The 26208-nt window shown below is 42.1% G+C and overlaps 2 protein-coding genes across 7 annotated transcripts; one reads left to right on the top strand and one right to left on the bottom strand.

Annotated features, from left to right (window-relative positions):
* Positions 1 to 1887: 1887 nt before the first annotated feature.
* Positions 1888 to 11998, bottom strand: LOC123999509 (coatomer subunit zeta-1-like). Of its 6 annotated transcripts, none has more exons than XM_046305373.1 (10): positions 11747 to 11998; positions 10123 to 10191; positions 9892 to 9976; positions 8977 to 9068; positions 6740 to 6795; positions 5937 to 6014; positions 5517 to 5568; positions 4532 to 4570; positions 3684 to 3716; positions 1888 to 2753 (listed from the first exon to the last, which is right to left on the bottom strand). In XM_046305373.1, the coding sequence occupies exons 1-10, from the start codon at positions 11804 to 11806 to the stop codon at positions 2706 to 2708; spliced, it is 612 nt and encodes a 203-aa protein (XP_046161329.1). In that variant the 5' UTR covers positions 11807 to 11998; the 3' UTR covers positions 1888 to 2705. The 6 variants fall into 6 exon arrangements, 4 of the variants coding, with proteins under 4 accessions (XP_046161329.1, XP_046161328.1, XP_046161330.1 ...); XM_046305372.1 differs by having other exon boundaries at positions 8977 to 9071; positions 11747 to 11912; XR_006832472.1 differs by lacking the exon at positions 3684 to 3716 and adding an exon at positions 5067 to 5187 and having other exon boundaries at positions 2660 to 2753; positions 8977 to 9071; positions 11747 to 11927.
* Positions 11999 to 12341: 343 nt separating this feature from the next.
* On the top strand, positions 12342 to 26197 carry LOC123999741 (endoplasmic reticulum membrane sensor NFE2L1-like). The gene is made up of 6 exons (XM_046305772.1): positions 12342 to 12608; positions 14144 to 14932; positions 21567 to 21722; positions 22405 to 22494; positions 22586 to 22714; positions 22902 to 26197. Exons 2-6 carry the CDS (start codon positions 14393 to 14395, stop codon positions 24219 to 24221), a joined length of 2235 nt encoding a protein of 744 aa, XP_046161728.1. The 5' UTR covers positions 12342 to 12608; positions 14144 to 14392; the 3' UTR covers positions 24222 to 26197.
* Positions 26198 to 26208: the final 11 nt, after the last annotated feature.

Genomic DNA, 26208 nt, shown 5'->3' with positions numbered 1-26208 from the left:
CAATAGACAAGAAAAAGACCACCCATGTGTGTGTTATTAGTTTAAGCACACTACGTTTGTCTATGGTTGCATTTTATGACCAATTTATGCAGAAATCCAGGTCATTCCAAGGGGTTCGCATACTTTTTCTTGCCACTGTAGCTACTTCCATTACCTCGTACCCTTGCACATCAGCTCAGTACTGGTGCTCCCTGTATGTAGCCATTTGATTTTTACTCTTTCTTGTCATTTGTTATTCCCTGTGTCACTATTTCTATTTTATGTTTAAATTGTTTTGAAAAAGAACCTGTAGGTAAGCATTTCACTGTTAGTCTACATCTGCTGTTTACGAAGCATTTGACAAATAATATTTGATTTGAAAAAAAATAAAGCTTTGGCTATGGTACAGAGGATATGTGAACAATGCTATAAAAAAATGATGTTTTCAATCTCTGTAGATAAATTCCGGCTACAATAGGCCTATTATTGAATTATAAAAGGCTTGGAAATAACCTAGGCTTATATGGTTTTTCAATTATTATTAGCCTATGTTTCTGGAATAAGCCTAATGGTAATGAAAAAAACATGATAGGCTATAAACATAGGCCTACCTTACAAGGCACTAGTTCTAGGCAATCCATGATGAGATGGAAATATTCCCAGCTATTTGATTGGGCTTGGTTATGAGATTGATTGTCATGGTAGTTTGTCAATTCCAATACTATGTCAACGATATCCCTATCAGTGACTTTTCATTGGGGAGAGGAAACTACTCCACATGAGATGCTGCAAGGCGGTGAAAGGCCACTAGATGGCAGCAATGGCATAGTTGGGGAAACGAATCCTTGGTGGGCACAGTGTACGCAGACAGGTTTAATCATCAAGCCGATTATAATTATGAGCAGGCAGTTTCATGCGTTCAATAAAAATATTAATTCGTTTTTGTTGCCGTTAAAACCAATGAATGGACCGCTATCGCCTAACACAATGTATAGCTTACATACCCTGTGTAGTGAACATGTTGCCTTTGTCTTCCCCATTACACATGTATTTCCATATAGGCACACGCCAGATTGAGAAGCGTTGTATGGCGTGTGTAGCCTATAATAAAATGTTTTATTTATAATGCAATTATAATGCAATTCAAACGAAAGTAGGCTAAACACGAATGGCAGTAAAAGTGCATAGAACATCGTCAACTAAAGATTGAGAGGTGTAGGCTAAATAAAGATTTTCATCCGTTTCCGTTTCTTCCATCCTTATATGAAAGTAGCAGCTGATCCTTGTACATTTGAACAATTGTTTATTTTAAGAGACCTACATACCCTCTTGCCATCAAATTCGTTCAACATTATAATTTCAAAATCGAAATAATTCTTAAACCTATAATGTTTTCCAATTATATAATATCGTACCAGTTATACCAATTTCTAAATCTAAAGCATTGCAATGTAATCTAAAATAGGCCTACAAGCAACGTTTGTATGCTATTCAATTTCTTTACATATACTATAACATTTACCACAGACACATCTTCATTGTCCATGCTTAATTTCACCTAATTATGGCCTATATTGAACAATTAAAACGATATTTAGCACAGACTGATATGGAATATAGAAAGCTCCACCCTGCAGCAGACACGTCCAATCACATTGAGATTTAACATCTGAAACGCTTCATTGGCTCTTGCTATGAAGGCGGGGGATGCTGACGTAAGACCCTGACGTCCAATCAAAACAGACACCACACCCCATGTCTCATGACTATTCACAACTGAGATTATCATTGAAAATATTCATTTCAAAAGACACTGTGGGCTACAGCTTTCACTGCTCACAGGAACCCTTTTCGAAGAAACAAGAAAACACAGTGTCAAATTACGTATGATATATGGAACAAGAGCCATTTTGACAACACAAAATATACATTTTAATTAGCTTGACAACAGACAGATTACATTTGAAAAAAAGAAGCTGTCAATAGAAATCAACAAAGCGAAAAATGATTAGCCTCTTCTTCGTTGGCGTTAAAAATTGAAATATTAAAAGTGTATTTGTCCATCATAGACTAGTAACAAAATATGTTATTCTTATAGTCCTAATGGTGTTCTCAGTGCTTTAGAAAAAACATAGGCCTACCCACCTACTCCAACTTCGTTTTAGTATGAACACAAAATAATTCTAAAACATAAATTAACATGGGGTAACCTGACTTTCAACTAGATACAGGACTACTGTAACACTACACAGGCTATTGCCTTTTTCTGTTCAACTTACAAAGCTTTAAAAGTGTAGTATAACACAACTTCATATTTCAAGTTCTCTGTAACATAACTTCATAATTATTGAAGCCCAAGCAACAGTTTCCCTAGTTGTGTAGGTCTGCACACATTACAACAAAATGCAGTTGATTTCTTGGTTTGGTTAAAACATTGCTTTAGAGTATTTTGGTGGGTTAAGGGAAATTAACAAAATCATATGCTATAATCTAGCATAATATCTTGCAATTTATTGCAAATCAAATAAATTAATTAGATAATTTCCAAAATAATACATACAAAATGTCAGCTTGCCTTCATATGAAAAATGCCCATACTTGCCACTAGTCACCATAAATATAGCCTATTTAAGCATAAAGCGCTAAATACACCTTTAATATTTACACATACAGTGGAATCAACAGTACGAATGTAAGACATTTGACCTTTGGACAGGCGGTGTAGATCATTTGAGTATTGACCACTTTATTTGTTCTTTGGCAGACTGCATTATCTGGAAAGAAAAACCCCAGAAAGAACACTTTCAGATTCAATGTGGAAAAACAACATTATCACAGATCATATAGTAAGTAGCCTATTATAGTATGCAGTGTTATATCTATTGTTCATTGTGACACTTCAACCAGTAGGTGTCACTGTTGTATTAATGTGAATTTGAATGGAACTGCTCATACTTTCATTATTTACATGAAATATGAGCTCCTTTAACTTGCAAGTGTAACATCAAACGTTGTAAGTGTATTTTGTGTAGTAGACACAAAAAAGTGACAGTCAGCTTCTGAGCAGACAAATGCATTTTCATCTTGCTTAGAAACAATTTAATTCTATTCAACATCGGCAATGACATAATGTAAGTGTGACTCAGTGACTTATAAAATGTCACTCTTCCTGCTAAAACGAAATTCCACAAGAGAAACAAACTGCATTTTTTGGGCTGTTGAAATAGAGATGCATAGCATAAAACTAAACACCAGGGGGCGCAAGGAACCCAGCTAAAATTATGAACTTGTGACTAGCGTTTACTGTCTGCCTCTAGTCGTTTACGGTTTCGTTTAATGTTAGTGTTTATTGTTTTAGGTTTATTGTCAAGGTCTAGTGTTTTTATATAGGCACCATGACAATTCCATTTCTATTAGAGGATCGAAAAGGTATTGTCATTGACGTTTGGTTCCAACAAGGGAGAGAAACTGCCACAAGACAAATAGTTAATAGCTTTGGATATGAACCCTTGCTTGCAAGCAGGGTCTGACCCAGGAGTAAAGCGCAGTCTGAAAGTCACACAGAGAGATGACCAGTATAGAACAGTCATGATGTGCCCATTCTATACACTTCATATCTATCTGCAACATTCTGGTCTTCTGAACACACCCCAATAGAGACTCAAAATGTCCCATGTTGGAGGGTGAGGAGTGAGAGGACTTACATTGGAGGTCATAGCCAATTTGTCCGTAATGTGCTGTGAGGGTTAAAGTGGAGGGTTAGGAGAAGAAGGAAAGAGGAAGGAACAGGTAGAACATTGCATGAAGGTAAGAGCAATTCAGCAGCCATGTTGATCATGCAATGTGGCCCATTCCATAATTTACTATGCAGGTGTGAGCATGGCATCAAATCCAGATGCAGGTTAATTCATGCTGGCAAAGCTGGCAAAATGATATTGAAAGCATTCTGTATGAATGCAGTGTGTTTGGCACTCAAAGAATACGATTCAAATGGATAAATCTGTATGAATGCAGTGACTTTAGTCAAATGGAAACCCTATTGTAGTATGATGTCAATAACTGGACCCCATCTTTTAAATCAACCTTCAAACAATCAGGTACTATGAGTAGTAATATGATCGTTTTCAAATTGAACAATACTGGGAGACAATTATCCATATATTGTGTACTGTGGCTTTATTCTACAGAACATTTAGTATAGAAATGATGAAAATGGGTAACTGGAAAGACACGAATCAGGGCTGGGGTCAGATCCATTTCAAATCCAGTCCATTCAGGAAGTACACCAAATTCCTATTCCAAAGCATTGAAGATAATTTGAATTTTGGTGTACTTACCGAATTGACAAAAACTCTAAATCAAACTGACCCCAACCCTGATAAGACTCATGTTATAGTTTATATGCAATTAATATACTGTACATGACAGTAGAATAGAAGGTTATGTCATCAGGTGTGAGCTGAAATTAATGGCTAAAGCTGTATCAATGGAAAAGATAATCATAGTCTATACATGCAGTGACATTGCTTTGTTTGTGTGTTTATGACCTCACCTGAGCCACGCTCTGCTCTGACAGTGGGTTCTCATCCGCCTGGAATAGATACAGTAAAAGAGGGGACATGACGTCATAGCAGTCACACACCATTAGGGGCTGTGTGTGTGTGTGTAAAGAGTCAAACACATAAAGCAAGCAACAACTAAGATAACATAATACCCTTATAACAATCATGTGATGCCTTGCATTGCTAATGTAAATGCACTCTGACACTGGTGAATATGTCAATGACCACCGCAATCCAATCAAAATGGCTGCCTCACACAAGGCATGCATTGTGCAAGGGAGTACTACAAAGGGCCCCGCTGCTCTTAAAGTGTACCAACACCTATGGGATTTCCTGGAACCCCATACGGACTCCTTGAAACACTCTGGGTAACCTCAGTCTAACCACTGACAAACCCTAGCAAGACAGACTTAGTGGACAGTTGTTCCAACATTGTGAACCTAAAGTGGCATGCTCTCTCACCATGCAGTTACCTGCACTGGATCTCCCTCAACCCCTCCCTCCCTCCCTCACTCCCTCACTCGCCCTCTCTGGTTGTTGGGGCAGTCTGTTGCTATGCACACTGGCTTCTGTCCGTCTGTCCATCAATGTTACCAACGATGTAATCAAAGAGGTCGAAGCCGTAGGCTTGCTCTGAACCATCCAGCTGACAGTGTGAGGAGATGGGTGGGGTCAGGGGAGAGAGAGGACACATGTAAGAGGAAGATGAGATGGACTTGGGTGTTGAGGGGATGGTGGGGAGGGGGGCTGAAGACTGGCATTTGGTGTTGTGACATCAAATAAGTTCATTCATTTTCATCAATCATACAGGTTATCAGATTCCATAACAATCCCACTAAACACAATCCCTACCTCAGTCGGTCTGAAAATATCATAATTTCCTATAGTCATCTTTGTCTTCGAGTATTGTACTCATATCAGAATCTATGTATTCATCCATACAGTAGACATAGTCCGTGATTGTAGATGTCTTACCCTGTAATTGACCTTCTGGATGACCTGTTGGGGGTCGCTTTCCAAGATCACCCTGGTAACACAATGCTAGGGTCAGTAACTCAGAGAACACAAGGTGAATGCACCAATTTGTAAGTCGCTCTGGATAAGAGCGTCTGCTAAATGACTTAAATGTAAATGTAAGATATTGTACCAGTAACTCCCAAACCCATCCCATGAATGATACCTCAAATCAAAGTTGATTGGTCGTGTACACAGTTTAACAGATGTTATAGCGGGTGCAGTTTAATTATTATGTTAATAACTCCTAACAAGGCAGTAAAATGTCAAACAAGGACACAAATAATAAAATAAAAAATAAAAACAAGAAATGTGGGAAAGAATCCAATTATCAACACAAATAGCAATGTAACAGTAATCCAAATGCAATCTATACGTTACCCCCCGTCGATAATTTCGTCCACTACTAAGAAGACTCCGTCCATGTTGTCCAATAGACACCTTCTCTCCACATTTTTCCTGGAAGTAAGAAAACTTGACTGACTTACTTGAATTGTAGTTAGTACGTGGAGCCCAATCTGTGATTGGGTCTCATATTATTGCCTTGTGACCAGAAATGTAGGGGACACTACTGCCGATGTCACCGTAGGCAATTCTGTACATTTCAAACACCGACTTAAATTAACTTCCTGTAGTGCCAGTTGTCAAGGTTTGAAATGATACTTAACAGTTGGCATTTTGTTTTTGTTAAATAGGAGAACTGCATGAAATGAGTAGAGCGCAAACAGATGAATTGACTCTCTCCCTCCCTGCATTGCTACTGCATTGGTTTCTATGGTAACGGCTCCAGCCCCTGTCAAGCTGTTCCACTACACAGAGGGCTCTGGGTGTGTCACTGTCATCCGATCATCAATTAACCCAAAATAAACAATCACTAACTTACTGCGGGCATCAACTGTTTCGGTTCTCCATATTTTGAACGCATGAAGGAAACAATTACACCAGAGTTACTCAAATCAGAAATGAACTTCTCATTTTGTTGACCTGTCCCTATATTTACAAGAGTGATGTTTTCACTAATTATTTACCCCAAAAACTGGAATAATCGTTTCTTGCGTGGCTGTTGACTTTGTTAAGTTTTTCTCCTCGATGTTACTACAATCGTTAGCCTCTAAAGGTTGACTGACCTCCTCACTTTTAAAATGTGAGGTTACTTCAACATAGGACAACACTTGTACGCTTACCTTAGGATTTGACCGAGGGACTCAAACAGACAGTTCAGTACAGCCATGAGCATGAGCTATAGGAAGAGAGAGAGAGAGCAGTGGAGGATGAAAGGAAAACAAGAGAATTGAGAGGTATAGATGGAAGCCAGGAGAAATAAACGTAGAAAGGGTGTGGGAAAGAGAGAGCAAAAAGTCAGGTGTGGTTGAATCACTCTGCTTGTTGTATATAAATGCTGAGATGCCATAAAGGGGCTGGTCTTTCGCTTTGCAATGTACACAGCAACAAGAAGTGCTAAAGAAAATGAAATTATCAGCCATTTATTCTCATGGGCATTTTCTATATATAGCGTCTCCATTGATGACGTCATGCAGACAAATGACCTGTGGCATGTATTCATGGATGCCAATGGCAGTCAGGCTTCCCCAAAAATGTACCAATATATACAGTATATATTTTTTTAATCTTTTGTCTCTCCGAGTTTAATCATTTTCATTCAATTTCCAAAAGAGGCTGAATGCATCTCACCGGAGAAAGCATCCGAGCGAGCCAAACAGCAGCCCTCTGTTTCTACGTATCGGCATCTATCTGATGCCATCTGGTCCAAACTAGAATGACATTGTTGCCACCTGTAGCATTGAATGCAAGGGAAGTCAGTGAGCATTTGGCCTTCCTTGTTTAAATTTGTATTTTATTTTTAATTGCCAATCAACATTGAGCTAAACTGAGCTTAACTGTGAATAGTCCTGGCGCACCAAAAAAAAAAGGGAAGCCAGTCTGGATTTTGGCATCACTCCTATCAAATCGCATTGTGAGCATACGTCATTGACAGAAACAACTTCAATTGTTGCATCTCATTGTATTGTTGTATTGTTGTAGCTAGCTAGCTCAAATTGACACTTTCCTAAATTAGCCATGGATAGAGATAGGGATTTGGACTTGTGGTTGTAAAGAATTATCTGTACTGGACAATGATTATAATGGAGATTCTGATCCAACCATTAATTAATACATTGTGCCCCTGGCCTGAGAGGATGGAAGTTCAATATTTAGCTAGGTGTAGTAGGCTAATGTTAACTAGCTAACGTTGCCTATGAAAGGAAGTTAGGCTAGCTAGCAAGCATTTTTGCCAGGTAGTCTAGGACAACAAAAAATAAGTGTGTACTGTATAACAGAGTGATAGACCATTTTGTCAACATGAAAGAGAGGAGGATGGCATTGGCGTTTCTCTACAAGTAGGGTGAGTCAACAAGTTTTCCTACTCGCACGAATGCACATGCACACTCACACAGAAATCCGAACCATGGACAGCCACATCATATATAGCTTACGTTGATTGGACTAAATTGTTTTTGGTATCTTTTAGTTGTCACTGTATTAGACTAATCAGGGGTGACTTGATGATGTTGAAGTTGAAATGGTGCTGGAGTAGTGGAGGCAGCGCTTTGTGGATTTTTGTGTGATAAAACAAAGGTGTGGTTGAATGTATTCTACCACTGAGTCTTCTTATTGTCTCGGCTTTCAGGCACATATACACACACCTAATAAATAAATAAATAAATAAATATATATACACACACATACATTTTTATTTTACCTTTATTTAACTAGGCAAGTCAGTTAAGAACACGTTTTTATTTTCAATGACGGCCTAGCAACAGTAGGTTAACTGCTTTGTTCAGGGGCAGAACGACATATTTGTACCTTGTCAGCTCAGGGATTCTATCTCGCAACCTTTCGGTTACTAGTCCTACACTCTAACCACTAGACTTCACTGCCACGCCACACACACACACACACACACACACACACACACACACACACACACACACACACACACACACACACACACACACACACACACACACACACACACACACACACACACACACACACACACACACACACACACACACACACACACACACACACACACACACAACATAATAATTATCAGGTTAAAGATGAAACAACGCAATTATCACAACACAGGTTGTAATAGGGGGGAAGCCATTTTTACACATGCACCACTACTGAAAATGACATGTTGCTTTCTGAGATCCGAATTCTAAATTGATATGCGAGGGCTTAACGCTGACTTTGTGTGAATTATGCATTGATGTCAATGCAAGATTAGTGCAAAAAACTTGAGTTGCATGCGGACTGCGGATCTCAAGTCAGGATCCGGGCCATAATGCAGTCTTTGAAGCACCAGTCTAGCCTTGTACTCCTTCTGCATCTGAAGCACATTACCTACCTCATTCTCCTGTGAACTGCCCACCACGTAGAAGAACAGGTCAATGCTGCACTTATACACGATCGTCATCCCCTCCACAAAGGCAATCTCATCTGCTTAGAGAGAATGAAAGAGCGAGAGAGATAGAGAGCGAGAGAGAGCGAGACGCTGAGATTTCAAGCCACCAAGTGACCTTTATTGCAACGTTAAAGCACATCCACACCTTATTCACATATAGAGACATACCCAAGTGAGAGGTTTCATGGATGTTGCCAATAATGGAGGCTTCCAATTTAAACGAGTGTTGTCACATAAAATGCTAATCTCCTATGTGTGTGGGGAAGAAGGGATGGAGAGGAAGGAGGGATATCGAGATAGAGAGTGGGTATCCTCCTTAGGGGCAGGTGGACCCGGGGTGTCAGATGACTGCTGTGAATTTCATTGGAACAAAAGAGTGTGAGAGCTGTCTGTCGCTGAACTGGTTCCCTCCCCTTTTGTTCACTGTAAGGTGAGCTTGGGAGGACTGAAGAACCCAGAGGAACCAATACTGTTTCTCAACTTTTAGACAAACTAACCAATGAGGGTTGAGCCACAGGCTAATACTATACAGCTAACACTGCCTCATGGTTTTCTATGGTGGAGGATACACAGAAGGTGTGTGTACAACAGGTCATGACCTAATAATGCTTGATGAGAAGCCAAAGACGACTGGTACACAAATGCAATGATTTACATTATGATCCTGTTGATACTGATTTCACTGACAGTGCACATCTTCTCAACTCTCACCACATTGCTAGAAGCTTTAAAAAAATATATACATTTTTTTATCTTAGTGGTTTATTAAAACTATAAAATGGACCAGAATATCAGGCCTCAAGCTCAACTATCCACTCCAATAGTCTCCTGGGACATTTTTATGGGGTAAAAACTTACTGTCAGCTTTGTGTGTCTTGTTGAAAACATTCTTTTCAAAGTTCTTCTGCTCCTTCATGGAGGGGTAGAGCTCTTTGTCGTAGTACTAAGACACAACAAAGACAATTTTGAGTCATTACTTATGATTAATACACCATCTACAACAAGTGCTCATTTGGGGCAGAACTCACAATGTCGACTCCACAACAATAACCAACGTGGGTCGCTATTGGACAACTGTTATTAGCATACCTTTGATAGAAGTCTATTGCCATCGTTATCCAAAATGAAGACTGCTTTCACTGTGTACAGTGAGGGTTCCTGAAAGACAGTATGACCACATGTTGACCAGAATCAAGGACAATTTGCATTTCCATAGGACCTAGGCATACTGAACACATTCCTAACAGTTATTACTAGAGCACTGATGATGATATTGGTGATGATAATACAGTCAAGTTATTCAAAAGCATGAGGAATACGACAAGATCAGGAAGAGATGGGAGTGTAGATGACAATGGTCCCAGAGCCTTCAGTTACTTCCATCCCACGGTGCCTTGGTTGAACCGGGCCAAAGTTCTGTTATGCACTGACTACCACAGACTCAGAGCCTAAGTGTATCACAGAACTTGGGCCAGGAACATCACATTCAGGACTTTAGAGTTGAACTGGAGGAAAAGTCCAAACCAGTCATCCAGATGTCTATGGCAATTAGAAACAGTCAATAGTGGAACAAATTCCTTGAACAGTTCAATGAGGTGCAGGTGTCAGGTAACCAGTCCTGTGGTCCTTTGTGCAACATTACTTTATGCATTAAGTACAGTGAATATCAATATCAAGAGTGCATAACTAATTGAAATCCACATCCAGACACTGTACTCTGCAGCCATTAATTACTGCCTACTAACAGAAAACACTTCAATTTACATAGAGCAATACATCAGTTGAAATGATATCAGCATAAATAAAAATAAATAAAAAGTGTGTATATATACGAGAGAGAAAGAGATCTTTTGAGGCTGGGGGTCAAGTGGTGTACAGCGGGTGTAATCAACGAAAAGTAATTGCGGCCTTGTCCAGCGCTGCTTGTATTATTTAAAGTTTAAATTACAGTATAAAAAAACAACTGTAAAGTCGAAACGTAAACCTTAATTTATCTTAGTACAATGATAATCTGTCTAGAGTTTAGCTCAAAAGTGTGAAATTATTCTATACATATTTTGTTAAAAACCCACCTGTGGAATCAAGTTTTTGGTAAGCGTAAAATGCTGCGCAACGCACCTCCTCTGGTTGAAACCAAATATCGTAGACGTGGCACACAATATATCCAGTGTTCACCCTTCAATGCTTGGGCAGGGTGATGTCACAGTTATAGTAAAAGTATAACGCATAACCGACACCTCATGCCATTCATTTAAGTGTAAATCATTACAAATTGGGTTATAATATCAGATATGTGACACGGGGTAGCTTTTCAGACAGTATGCCCCTCTGGGATGATTTGGCAACTGTTCGAGTTTGTACAACAGCAATTGTCCATTGACGAGGAAAAAGTACAACACATGTTGCTGCTGGTTGTGGAATTTCAGTACGCTACACTCAAATAGCGCATAGACTACATTCAGATAACAACGACAGTCGTGCAGAATACAGTACCTCCTAATGTCTGCTATCGCACCTGAAAAGATTAGATCCAGCCAGTCAGAGACCTCAAACAATCACATCTTAGGCTGTCCATACTGTAAAATACTGAATACAACATCTTACGCAGCAAAGGGCTATTCAAGCAATGGCCGACGAGGCCTAAACATGCGTTTGCAAGGTAATGCTCGTTTATAAATATGTTTAAAGCGCCATATCCCTACCGATTGCTTACCAGAGACGCGATCTCCATAGTGGTTCTCTGGTGTTGACGTGGACAGGTTTGAGCTGTCATTCTAGTAGACCTCGCAAAATCCTCTGACTCATGGGTGGGCGGGCCTGGAGGAGGCTCCGCGAAACCAAGCCCTTCATTCGGCCATGTTGGCTCCCTCTAGTTCGTGAATGATGTTAGGTCCTTGTTCTCTAGGAACCACAATGGTGTCCGTTTCTTATAGCGGTGCTTTTACGCGTTACTCCAAAATTAACACCGATTCGGTTTTTGGTGACTTCACCTACTTCATATGGCCAAGCAGTGCATTATGGGACATTATGCATATAAATCCTATCAGTAGTATATTTAATCGCATGTGTTTAGTGCATGTCATACGTGAATTACTCTTGTTACAAGTGATAGCCTACTTTATTCTAAAATATGTGATTCAATCCATGTTGCGAGGCATGTCTGGGTTGCCCAGCGCGGATGTCATTATTTTCCTAGTTCATTCTAACACGGCAGATGGCAGCAATGCACATAGGGATGGATTGACAGACAGCACAGACAGTATGATATTCTACTTTCGAGCCTGCGCACGGCGTGGCTGTGTGTGTGTGTGTGTTTAGCCATTGATTTGGTAGGGTTGGGGCGGTATAGTCTATAGAGAGGCATGGTTTTTGACGCCGCACAGTTCTAGAAAAAAGACAAGTGAAACGGTAGGCTTTACGTCATGTAGGGAGGGGACAGCAAACTGCGTGGTGAACTGAGCAGGGTTTAAAACTCTTCACTTTCCGATTTAGAGTCAGAATACAACATCTTCCAAAAGGATTGCTGCTTTTCCAGTGATGTGCCTATTGTTGACAACTTTTGTCTCCATAGTCCGGTAAGAGAATCAAAACAAGACACTGACATTACCTACTCGTTTGTGTTATTCGGCGGTTATGTCGGCCTAATACTGGTGTTATTCATGTAAATAAATATGTAAACAGGCTATACACATTGTATACCTTAAATTGAGATGAAGTGGAGTTTATGGCACAGTTAATAATAACAGTTAATAACAGTTTTACATGGGATATTCAGTTGCTGGACCCATTTCTATTTGCCAATTAAAGTGGGAAATTTCTGAATAACGGGGGTGAAAAAGTATAGTCAACGGTTTTTAGATCCTTGACGTTCATACATAATTCCAGATATTTTTAAATGAACCTCTAATGATTTCGCGGGATCGTTCAGTGGCCTTCGATGAAGAAGCCTACAGGTTAAATTCTCAACGTTCTTCCTGTCAGACAGGTTCATGTTCAGTCATTTAAACCATATTTTGTTGAACTGTCTCCTCATATGAGGTGATGTTTCATGCAGGAACAAATGCAATATACTTGCCTATGGAAAACATTGCAGAATACCATTGGTCACTAGTTTATTTACATGGCATATAGCATTACAAACAGTAGTCTACAGTTGCCGAAGTAATGATGAGGAAATGTGTTGTCAAGTCATTCATTGACCCATTGATTGGCAGAATATGCTTGTTATTTCCCGGGTTACAGTGTGATTACATCATGTGGTGTAACCTTCACCACTGTCTGTCTAGTACCCGCCCTGGCGCTATCTACCAAACAACTTCTAGAACGAATAGAAGGAAGTAGGTCGAAGTGAAGTCACTGGTATCTGTTGATAACAAGAACACTTCCATGTTTGTCATCTTTAGGGAGAGTGTTTCAAAATGCCCAATGTGTCTTAATCTTAAGTGTACAATAATCTTATATAGGGCAGACTTAAATATTTTGGGGGCCCAAAGCGAGATTTGGTTGGGGGGCCTCCTACCTTACTCAAAACATGTTAGTGGCCCCCCTCTTGACAGTGGAGAGAGAAATGAAAGTTTTAAAGTTAATTTCATGCAACTCTACATATTTTGCCATGGGGCAGAGACAAAACAAATCTGTTTTACAGCAATTTCCTGCAATTCTACACATTTTGCTATGGGGTGGAGAAATGTCTGCTGTTTTAGAGCACATTCATGCAATTCTACAAATCTCGCAATTACTTATGCCATATTAATATAGTATCTGAGTGAGAATGACTAACAAAATGATTGGCGGCCTCATGGAGGTCAGGGCCCAGTCGGTATTCGGCCATGATTACTAACTACTAATGTAAAAATATTTTATTTTGGGGTTGTGGGCCCCCTAGCGGCCGGAGGCCCTAAGCGGCCCTGATCTATGCCTAAAAGCGGCCCTGATATTATAGTACAGTGTTGAATTCAGCAGCCTCTTCCTCTGCTATTACATCAATTACGTTGTATTCACTACTTGTAATTTTATGAATGATCTTTTCAATGTGATATTCTTTTGAAATAACTTGTCAATTAATTGAATTACCTAACTTTATTTTTTCATGTTGTGTTTGTCTGTATAGGATTTAACGATATTTGGAAGGGTGAAGAGGAGAGGATACACAACTTTTTTATTTCACCATAGTGTCTATTTTGGTGTATCCTAAATAGCCTTATTTTCCCTCTTTATTACATTGACTTGAAGCTATAGATAACCCATCAACAGACAATAAGTCATCAGAGGCTTACACTTGGCATTTTGCCACCCCACCACATCTCCATTCCCTTTCCCTCGTGTCTTGCACTCACCCCGTAAACTCCGAAGACAAGACATGGTGTGTCTGAAGAAATATTTCACAGAGGGCTTGATCCAGGTAGCCATCCTGCTCAGTCTGGTTGGCGTCAGAGTAGATGTGGGCCCTTACCTGCCCCCCTGGAACGAGATGATCTTGGGCCCCACCTCTGCCCTCACCCAGACTCAGTTCCACAACCTCCACAATCAGCTGGATGGCCAGGACCTCCACCCCAAGAGTGTAGATCTGGACGGCTTCTTCACAGCCCGGAGACTCCTGGGCTGGGTCCACTCCCTGGACCGCCTCTGGGTGCCTAGCTCGGAGCTAGAAACCTGGCTTGTGCGGCGCGAGCCTGATGCCCTGGTGGTGGGGGCTCAAGGTCAGCCAGCCCCCCTGGAGGCAGGGGCAGGTGGGTTGGAGGATCATGCGGGTGACCAGGTGGAGTCGGTCATGAGGTCAAGTTTGGTGGCGGGGTCGCAGGAGTCGGGTTACGGGCCAATCAGAGAGGACAGTCTGGACACCACAGCGCCGCTTCTAAGAAGAAGCCACGAGGAGGAGGATGAAGATCTCTATGAAGAGGTAAACTATGGTATACTCTATGTCAGTAAGACCAGTGGCAGCATAGAGTAGTGTTCAAGAGAATTGGCTGTGTCAGAGCTTATTCAATGTTCAAATACAATGCAGTGCCTTAAACAAATTAATTCCATCCTTAGATACACAATAGTGAACTACATTACTGCAAACCAGTCCAAGACTCTGCCACTAGAGAAGTGTGTTCAATTAGGCAACTATCAAACTGTTGATTTACAGAAGGCAAGTGATACGCCTGTCATATATCATTATGGATCAAGGGCAGGATCACTCTATAAAAGGAGGCTTAACTGGGAGAGAAGAACACCCTTGTATGAAAACAGCCTTACACTAAACAGTGGGGATTCCCACCCTCCTCGGATTCAAGCAAGTGAAAGCTTCCTGGTTGTATTTGCTGTATCATGCTGTTAATTTCAAACCTGCATAAGAGATTGCAAGACATTTACAACTCCCTTAATTTACAGCATTAAGGAATGCATCTAAGATTGCAAGTCAAGAATGAAGTGTAGGTTACTTTTCAGAATAAGTGACTGATAACTAATCCTAAAGGCCCGTTCAGACTGTACGATTTCAGCCGTTTTGTGCCACAATTTCCACGTTGTGCTCAAATTCTTAGGTTGTAAACGATTGTCAGACGTCTTGGCTTATTCAGTGTGACTAACAAATAAAATCAAACATAACTTAGCAGGCGTAAAAGACATGCCTGAAATTAGATCCCCCTACCTACTGGTCTTGACGAGAAGGGGAAAAAATGTTGGCGGAGGTTCCATTCTGCACTGTTCAACCAATCTAGTACATGTGGAGGAGGAGTTAAGATGGAGTGTAGCCTTGTTAACATCCAAAAGAGGAAGTAGCGTCACAGGCTCCTTCCATTTCCCCTGAAAACCGGAACATCCGGTTGTTGTGCGACAGGGTCTAGGTCTGCCGATTTAAGTACCACTATGTGTGGTCGTAGCCTCCGACAAAGTGTTGAGCCTATATCGTGTGGCTGGTGTTACAAGCCAATCCCAGTGACTGACCAACAGGAACACAGCCGGCACAGAGTATGCCCACAATAATATGATGGAATAGTCAGATTAGTATAACAGTTTGATTTAAACGTTTACATGCTTTGCAAGAAGAACAATTTCTCTAATCTTTACATGACTTCAGAAATCAGGCTACCTAATGGGATTTTGATAAATGCACAAAATCGCAAATCAAAATAAACGTTTTACCACAGTGACCATGTTATTTTTGGGAAGCATGTTTGATTCTGACATATAAAGGTTGTATGTGAAATCAATTAATAGACACATTCCAGTGTTTCTGAACTCATTTCACTAGTGCATAAGTGTGGGAGACTTGCACTGCTGGTGCCGGTACATGCGCTGGTCAAATACACCGCTGCAGTTGGTCTAGTTTACGTCAGCTGACGTAACCTCTCAGGCCAATCGCAGAATGTGATGACAAAACTGAAGCAAATCATACAATCTGACCAGGTTGATAAAGATTTTGATTTGGTAACATGTAACAGACTGAATCCGACGTACAGTGTGGGAAGGCCTGAAAGTGAAATATTTTTCATGTTATAACGTTTGTTTTATTCTAGTAAAAAAGTTCATGTAATTGTATATTAGGCATGGTGTTTGTTGGGCTGACCTCTTAAGACTTCAATAGCAGAAGTATAATAACCAATATGACGAGGCAAATTATTTAGGTCATTAGTCAATGTTTATTCTCTGAGGACTTGCTGAACTTGAAAACAAGACTTGAATCACTTTAAAGACAGGAAAAATATCAACAGTCTTGTTTTATCTAGTCTATTTTTGATGTGTATTGCAACAGTTACATTTGTTTAATTGTAAGACATTACAATTAACCCAAGTCCCAACCCCATCATTATGTTTTAGCATTTGCTCACTTTTGTTCGAGCCTGTGTTTTGGCACCCAAAACACTAATTGGGCAATGACAGAATCACGCGGAGCTAACGCAGCAGCATGCTGAAAGCTTGGCTGGGCTTCCTCTTGTTTTTCAACAGCTGAGGAGAGCTGCTTGTTTATATGTTCCATTAACTGTGAGAGGTGCGCTGGCCAGGCCCAGGCTGCTGTGTGTCAGGGGAAAGTAGACCAGAGAAGGGTGTGTGACTGGAAATGTGTCCCACTTTAGCCACTGGCTGTTCAGATTTGTCCCATACATACAGCTTTCCACACCCATCACAGCCCATCTGATTTGGTGTAGGAATAAACTGGCTGGTATAGTCATCATAAGTACACACATTCTGTGTAGGCTAATTGTATTTGTACACCAATCATATTTAGAAGTGCAATCACAATAATACTTGAATTTACTATGGAAATAATAGTATCAGAAGATACTGTTAAAACATGTATTTATTTATTGAATATTGCAAACACAGGGGACATTTTTTTTCCTGCTCCAACTTAGACTTTTGAAGGGGAATTCCCAAATCACTTTCATTTAGCACTGAGGTACACTATTAGTCACTTTGGGAGTGTATGGAGTTTTCAGTCACTGTAGGGTCTAAATATATATCTGCTTGGCAACATGCCTGAGTATGCACCCTACACTGGACTCCTCAACACTCCATAATGAGCTAGTTTTGGATTGGGGAAAGTATGGGGGTTGTTTTGTTTTAGTCCTCTGTGTGTCATTGCTATCTTCTGGCTTCTGGTCTTTTGGGCCATTTGACTGCGTACCCAGTCTCAGCCAAGATGACGGCAGACACCGGGGGAGGCTTTAGTTTTAGCCTCCCAAATCAGCTGCCACTCTCAGGGCAGAGAAAGTTGTGTCATTTGGCCTGTCCAATGTCACAGTTGACCAAGTATGCAGTTCAGACTCGACATGTAGCCCTGTTGGCTATTTCTGGACAGGAGGGCATGTTTTTTGGCATTGCTAACTGGTACTCAGTTCAAAATTGACATGCCTCATGTTTTCCCACCAACCCTCCCCATGGATGTATTCCTGCTGAAAAATATTTAGTTTTGGAACATAGTTATGCTCTTCCTTCCATCGATGGTTATGCTTTCTGGGTCAACCAAGATCCCAGTAAGTGATATTGAACTGACCACCTGAGACTAAGTTAGGGGCTGCAATCATGATGTAACAATTCAGACACACTGATTATCTTAGTTCCCTCCAAGGAACGACTCGTCCCTGATAATGACCTTTACCCAGACTAACTCATCCGGGAAGCAGCAACCGCACGGAGACAGCTGGGCTGTATTGTTTTTTAAACTCCAGCTGCATCATATTATGGCAGAAATGTGTTGTACTGTCTGGGGCATGCCAACACATCTCCCCCTCTTATAGATGCTGTTATTGCTACAGGGCTAGGCTGGACATGTCTAAAGTGCCAGACATCACAAGTCCTACAGTATTGTTTGAGGAGAAAGGTCAACAAAGCTTCCACTGGGATACTGCTCTGTGAACCTTTTGCCCTCTCCGCTCATTCGTACACATAGAGGGGTCAAGGACCTCTCCTTAAGCCATGAGCTATAATTAAGCAATAATGCCAGACGGGTGTGGTATATGGCCAATATACCACGCCTAAGGGCCAATATATCAAGGCTAAGGGCTGTTCTTAGGCCACAGCCCTTAGCCGTGGTATATTGGCCATCAGTGGGGCGGCAGGTAGCCTAGTGGTTAGAGCGTTGGGCCAGTAACCAAAAGGTTGCTAGATCGAATCCCCGAGCTAGGTAAAAATCTGTCGTTCTACCCCTGAACAAGGCAGTTCACCCACTGTTCCTAGGCCGTCATTGTAAATAAGAATTTGTTCTTAAGACTTGCCTAGTTAAAGTTCAATAAAAATATCAAACCCTCAAGGTGCATTATTGCTATTATAAACTGGTTACTAATGTAATTAGAGCAGTAAAAATAAATATTTAGTCATACCCGTGGTATACGGTCTGATATACCACAGCTTTCAGCCAATCAGCATTCAGGGCTCGAACTACCCAGTTTATCATTTGTCTTAACTTCCCGGACTTATTATTCAGTTCTATTACAACTAATCTCTGCTCTATTACCTTGACTTGCTCAATGAAACACTGAAGTGCTGCCAGGCTCATTTGTCTGAGCCTCTCAGGGAAGTAACATTGTGACATGTCAATATTGTGGAAAGTGGCAAACTGACAACGTCAGTGTTGACTCGCCAGCTCGGCTGTAACTACAGATGTTTGTCTTGGAAACTTGGACTGAGTGCTTTGTAGGTATATTTCACTCAGAACATTACCCGTGACCACAGCTCGTTTGTTTTGTAACACGAGGTGGCATCATTCTAGCACACATTCATACCTTTGATTTCACAATACTTGTTTACTAGCTTAGGCTACTAGTATATCACCTCTTCAGACAAGCACATGTATATGTATAGCCCTATACCCAGAGCCCTCTGGACACCACCCAATGCCCAAATCTGTCCAGAGCTGCCTTCTTTGCCCCCCCCAACAATTCTCGTGTTGTGCTTATGCTTGAGGAAAATATGCTGTGTAAACCCCTCCAGTCACATTCAGGTACACATTGACCCAAACCCATAAGTGATTGCAGAGTAGCAGTACCACAGGCCTCAGGGAATGGTCAAAGGCAGGGGTTGGAACCGATTCAGGGAACAGAAAAGCAGACAAAAAAATTTGAGGAAGGGAAACAGAGCAAAAGTGATCTTTATTCTTCCGGAACAGAACCGTTATTTTCTAACCTTGAGCCGGTTCAAATCAAATGTATTTATATAGCCCTTCGTACATCAGCTGATATCTCAAAGTGCTGTACAGAAACCCAGCCTAAAACCCCAAACAGCAAGCAGTGCAGGTGTAGAAGCATGGTGGCTAGGAAAAACTCCCTAGAAAGGCCAAAACCTTGGAAGAAACCTAGAGGAACCAGGCTATGTGGAGTGGCCAGTCCTCTTCTGGCTGTCCCGGGTGGAGATTATAACAGAACATGGCCAAGATGTTCAAATGTTCTTTAATTACCAGCATGGTCAAATAATAATAATCACAGGCAGAACAGTTGAAACTGGAGCAGCAGCACGGCCAGGTGGACTGGGGACAGCAAGGAGTCGTCATGTCAGGTAGTCCTGAGGCATGGTCCTAGGGCTCAGGTCCTCTGAGAGAGAGCATACGTAAATTCACACAGGACACCGGATAGGACAGGAGAAGTACTCCAGATATAACAAACTGACCCTAGCCCTACGACACAAACTACTGCAGCATAAATACTGGAGGCTGAGACAGGAGGGGTCAGGAGACACTGTGGCCCCATCGGATGACACCCCCGGACAGGGCCAAACAGGAAGGATATAACCACACCCACTTTGCCAAAGCACAGCCCCCACACCACTAGAGGGATATCTTCAACCACCAACTTACCATCCTGAGACAAGGCCAAGTATAGCCCACAAAGATCTACGCCACGGCACAACCCAAGGTGGGGCGCCAACCCAGACAGGAAGATCACATCAGTGACTCAACCCACTCAAGTGATGCACCCCTCCAAGGGAAAGAACCCCAGTAAGCCAGTGACTCAGCCACTGTAATAGGGTTAGAGGCAGAGAATCCCAGTGTAAAGAGGGGAACCGGCCAGGCAGAGACAGCAAGGGCCGTCCGTTGCTCCAGAGCCTTTCCATTCATCTTCACACTCCTGGGCCAGACTACACTCAATCATATGACCCACTGAAGAGATTCTTCAGAGAGTCTTCAGTAAAGACTTAAAGGTTGAGACCGAGTTTGCGTCTCTCACATGGGTAGGCAGACCATTCCATGATAATGTTATTCTGTTACCAGAATATTCCTAATGTGTAGTATATAATTTCAGTTCCAACCCCTGGTCCGACCTCAAACATGTTGTCAAATACTGTTCAAGGGGTCACAAGATGTTCCAAATAGTCCAAGTGTAAACAGGCAAAGAAAGTCAATCAGTTTCACTCAGGTCGCTGTACTGTAAGGTTAGAATCGGGGCATCACAAATGGCAACATCCCGAACTCCAATAGTCCCTTTCGGTGGAGGGCGAGAGGATCAGCTGCAAATTTAGAACTGGTTTAGGGACATGACTGGAACAGTTGGTATCACTAAGCTCCAACTTAAGGAAAAGGTTAAGTCTATTCATAGCCATCTCACCGTTTGTATGCAATGTCTACTAATGTATGGGCCTGTATGGAAAAATAAACTGTAGTAGATTAAATGCAAGGTGGCTGCGATCCCCTTTCTCTTTTTGTTCCTGGCCCGTGTCCTATCTAACAATACTGCCCTACCGAGCAAAAAGGTAGTAACTGCTCATAGCGTGGAACTAAGGGGGGGAAAAATGGCTTTTATTTACCTTTGTTTCACAGTAACCTTATGCAGTTACTGCTAATATGACCCCCATTTTCACTTTCACAATAGAGGCAGGATACTTGTCCACATGATTAAGCATGTATTTAATGTAACACAAATGACTCATTTTCAACCAAATTAGTAGTTACTGCCTTTTTGCTTGGTAGGGCAGAATAGTACAGAGAGAACTTGAATAAAACATACGAGGATACATTGGTCATTGTATGGATGATTGATTATCTTAGTTAATATGCTTAATAAGGTGTAGATAACATCGGTGCACCTAACATTTCAATTATTATTATGTGTTCACAGGATACAGATATGCTTTGGCAGGATCACTCTGATCTTGGACGTCATCAGAGGCCTGAGGAGGAGCTGGTGGGGGACACCTGGAGAGAAATCTGGAGGGATGGTGGACGCTCTTATGACCTTGCGAATAGAGAACTTGCACAGGATTTATCTGATCAGGTGGGACTCAGTCCGGAGGCTTATAAAATGTCCATATTTCATACATACCTGTACCCTTGGACTTGTTCTTAGACATCCTGGTTCAATTACGTTATAAAACGCACATGTTGAAATGTAAGACATGGTGCACTTTGGGAAAGAGTAATGCTCCGGTTGCTTGAAACCAAATATGAGTTTTCTATCCTGGCTGTGTGTCGTGAAGCAGGATAGAGTGTTTGGGGTAGATGAGGTGGAGATAGGAAGCAGTCTTCCCATGTGTGTACAATAAGAACATGAACTGCAGGTTTCTGGGTTCTAGCCCCAATCTCTTGCACTCCTATGGGTTAGAAGAGACCTGAAACTCTTGCTAATCCACTAAACCTAATTTTGGGAACAGGGGCAGCCACATACCATTAAAAGGCATTTGCACTCATCAGTGGTGTATAGCTGGAGCATGAGTTTCCTTGACCCAAGGAGAAATACAGTATAGTGAAATGAAATTAACATTTGATACCACACTACAAAACGTTTCAGATAAAGCCACGCTGTTCCAACTGTTGAGTTTTACCCTCTTGCCATAACATGTTCTGGAAAAGCCTAATCATTTCCACCATCTGTATCAGTTCAGCTCAGAAGAAAAGGAACCATTGTCACCATCCAGAACATCCAGGTAGCTCTCTGCTCACTCCTGTTCTCTTCTCAGTTTGCCAGCTTGGAAGCTCAGTCCTCAATGTCCTTCCAGGAATGTCTACGGCTCTTGGAAGACACCTTCCCTTTTGGAGAGGAGACAGAGGTACAGTTTTATTTGATGGTACTAGGGTAAGAGATGACCGTTGATAGGGTTGTTGACCACAGGATAACCATTGTGATGTTTCTGTTTTTAGCTGTCAGACCCAGTTGGCGTAGGTCGGAGGGAAGCCGCCAGCGGAGAGGACCCAACCCCTGTCCGAGAGCTTCTCCTGTCCCCCCCTGCTGTCCCACGAGGAACCCTCTCTGGACTTGGAGCAGCAGTGGCATGATATTCTCGCCACCATGGAGCCAGAAGTAAGTTCTACGTGGTTTCTGATTTTTTTTTTTTATCCCCTTCATAAACATCATAATTTATTTAAAATGTCAAGAAGGTGTATAAACGTTGAAATACCCTTGCCCTGAAAGTAATTCAAAATAAATGTAATCCAACTTCTTGTACTATTTTGGAAGGATATGGATATGGACCTTGGCAGAGATGAAATGCAATCTGGATCTATTCAGAGCTCCAGCTTGATGGACCCCGTTCACCAGGATGTCAGCCTTCATCAGGCAATCCTGCCCGGAAGCAGCCAGGATAGTTACCCCTTCAACTCCAGCTTTGGGGGCAGTGTTCCCCTGGAGGACCCACTCCAGCCAGCCCTGCTCAGTCAGTCCTCCAGCGGACCTGACTTTGACCATAACTTGACCTTTGGCCCATCTGACCTGACAGATAACACTCTTCCTTTGACACTCAATGGCACAGTTGGCAACCCCAGGTCTTCCATTCAGTCAAGCCTCTTTCTGGAGGAACCAATCCTGCCTAGCCCACTCGGCTCCCTATTGGATGATGCCTTGCTGGATGAGATTAGTTTCCTGGACCTGGCTCTGGAGGAAGGCTTCAACCCAACACAGGCCTCCCAACTTGAGGAGCTAGACTCTGACTCTGGACTTTCTCTGAACTTCAGCCACAGCCCTGCATCCCCTAGCAGCTCAGAGGCATCCTATTCCTCTTCTTCATCCTCTTCATCATCTGACTCTTCTGTGTTTTCTGACGAAGGGGCTGTGGGCTACAGCTCTGACATGGAGGATATTGTGACGCGAGAGGAAGGTGCCGTGGGAGGCTACTCCCCAAAAGTCCGTAAGATGTGCAGCTACCAGAAGCCTGGGCGTTTCAACAACCTCCCTTGGCTGGAACAAGTGGGCCACGACCATACCTACAACCAGCCAAGGGCCACCTCTCCCACGCAGGGAAAATCACATTACAGCAAAACCTATGAGCATGACATTTCCGATAAGCTTTGGGGCCGTGATGAGCGCCGGGCTCTCGCCATGAAGATCCCCTTCTCCAACGATCTCATTGTCAACCTACCCGTGGAGGAGTTCAATGAACTTCTGACCAAGCATTGTCTCAGTGAGGCCCAGCTCAACCTGATCCGAGACATTCGCAGGCGGGGCAAAAACAAGATGGCCGCTCAGAACTGCCGCCGACGCAAGCTTGATGTCCTGTTTGAGCTCGAGGAGGGAGTAGAAGGATTATACCGCCACAAGGCCCGTCTGTTAAAGCAAAAGGCAGAGAACCTTCGCTCTGTCCGGGAAATGAAGCAGCGGCTCAGTGGTCTTTACCAGGAGGTTTTTTCCCGTCTGCGGGATGAGCAAGGAAGACCCTTGCCTGCCACTGACTACACCCTCCAGTTTGGCAATGATGGACAGGTCCTGCTTGCTACACGGAACGGTTCAGCCAGTGAACAAAACCGCAAGCCCCACAAGAAACAGAAGAGCAGAAAAAAGTGAACATTTGTTGGGTGTGCAGTTTGGTGTAGCACTCAAGGAGTCGCTTGACAAGGGGATGGCTGTAAAGATTAAATATCTCACAATAAGAGGGAACTGAAAAGGAAAGATGTAAGAGGAAACCTAAATCAGTTTAATCTGCTCTGATAGTTTATTTGCTGGAAAGGACATGTAGCACAAATATGATCATGCAAGAATCTTGTGAACATCTTGGAAAAACAAAGGGAAAACCTGTCTCAGGGGCAAAATAACTGTTGGGAGGACCATGTCAGCCTTCCAAAGAAATACAGTACATAAACCACTAAGGTGACAAGGAGGAATGGCTAGCCTACGGCCTTCAGCCAACAGACAAGACCGGGCTCTTGGCGCAATGCGAGCACATTGCTGTCCCAGTCTTCCAGTGCCTATATGTTGAGGGTAGGCCTAGGTTCCTTGAAGTCATCACTCAGACAGTTTATTAGGTACACATCTAGTACCATCTCAGAGCCCCCTTTGCCTCCAGAACAACCTGAACTCTTCGGGGCATGGATTCTACAACGTGTCGGAAACGTTTGTTGCTCAATTGGTATCAAGGAAAAACATTCCCCACACCAGCTTGTACCAGGCAGGATGGGTCCACAGACTCATGCTGTTTATGCCAAGTCCTGACTCTGACGCAACAGGAACTGAGATTCCACAGACCAGACAATGTTTTTCCAATCCTCAATTGTCCAGTGTTGGTGATGACATGCCCACTAGAGCCGCTTCTTGTTTTTAGCTAATAGGAGTGGAACAAGGTATGGTGTCTGCTGCAATAATCTGTGACAAGGATCAACAAGTTGTGCGTTCCGAGATGCCGTTCTGCACACAACTGTTGTACTGCAGCGTTATTTGCCTGTTTGTGGCCCACCTGTTAGCTTGCAGGATTCTTGCAATTCTCCTTCGACATCTCATCAACGAGCTGATTTCACCCACAGGACTGCCGCTGACTGGATGTTTTTGTATGTCGCACCATTCTCGGTAAACCCAAGACCCTGTTGTGTGTGAGAAACTGTGGGAGTGAGAGTTTGAGATACTGGATCTGGTGAGCCTGGCACTGACGATCATACCACGCTCAGGTCACTCGTTGCCCATTCTAACGTTCAAACAAATAGCAACTGAATGCCTCGATGCCAATCTGCCAGCTTTACAAAGCAAGCCTCAGCCACAAGACTCCCTGTCTTGTCTGTAAGAGTTAGCCATTTTCATGAACAGGGTGGCGTACCTTTATAAATTGACCGGTGAGTGTATACCCAAGTAAAAAGGACAGGGGAGCCTGGTTGAGAACAAAAGGGAACCAAAAATATTTGCTCCGGTCTAAAGTGAACACAACAGACAAGTTACCATTAACTGGTGCATTATGGCTGTCAGTGAAGGAGTTGGATAGTGCTTTTAGTAAAGCCTTAGTTACCCACACAGCTATCTGTGGTTCTCAGGGGATGTGACATGATGCAGACAATGGTACAATGATATTCAGGAAATAGACTGCTTTAAAGTACCTGAATATAATATCTACTCCGGCCCAGTGCCAACAATATTGTGTTAATGATATGGTTGTGGACTTTTATTTGTAACAAGTTGAAATTGAATGCCTTTATCACCGGTATCATACTGGAATATAACTTAATGCTGCATAAAATATCACAGCATTTTCATAAATGTTAAACAGTAAAATTTATGAAATGCCACTACTAGTACTGTGATTGTGGCTTCACACTACCTTTATGCTTTGTCAAGTGTCCAATATCATAAAAGTACTTTAAAAAAAATGTATATATATTTAAACCCTGAATTGGGTGCTATATGGTATTATTGGTTTTAAAATAACAATATTGTGTTTTAGGAGGTTCTCACCCCTGTTTCATACTTTTGAGTACTTCCTGGCAACCAAGGGATGTTACTTTTGGGTGAATAAAACATTTAACCCCTTTTGCCTTGACGATTGAGTGATATTAGTAATAATACTTATATG

This window comes from Oncorhynchus gorbuscha, linkage group LG16, assembly GCF_021184085.1.
Source record: "Oncorhynchus gorbuscha isolate QuinsamMale2020 ecotype Even-year linkage group LG16, OgorEven_v1.0, whole genome shotgun sequence".
Classification (NCBI taxonomy): Eukaryota; Metazoa; Chordata; class Actinopteri; order Salmoniformes; family Salmonidae; genus Oncorhynchus; species Oncorhynchus gorbuscha.
Note: the sequence above shows the minus strand (reverse complement) of the source record. Positions and strands in the feature narration are given on the sequence as shown.

Excerpts from the sequence above, each read along its gene's own strand:
- LOC123999509 (XM_046305372.1), bottom strand. The coding sequence starts at position 11,806 with ATGACAGCTCAAACCTGTCCACGTCAACACCAGAGAACCACTATGGAG. Across the intron at positions 9,977-10,122 it reads GCAATAGACTTCTATCAAAG|TACTACGACAAAGAGCTCTA; the intron begins GTATGCTAATAA and ends GTTGTGTCTTAG. Across the intron at positions 4,571-5,516 it reads TCCAGAAGGTCAATTACAGG|GCGGATGAGAACCCACTGTC; the intron begins GTAAGACATCTA and ends TATCTATTCCAG.
- LOC123999741 (XM_046305772.1), top strand. The coding sequence starts at position 14,393 with ATGGTGTGTCTGAAGAAATATTTCACAGAGGGCTTGATCCAGGTAGCC. Across the intron at positions 14,933-21,566 it reads ATGAAGATCTCTATGAAGAG|GATACAGATATGCTTTGGCA; the intron begins GTAAACTATGGT and ends ATGTGTTCACAG. Across the intron at positions 22,715-22,901 it reads CTGGACTTGGAGCAGCAGTG|GATATGGATATGGACCTTGG; the intron begins GCATGATATTCT and ends CTATTTTGGAAG.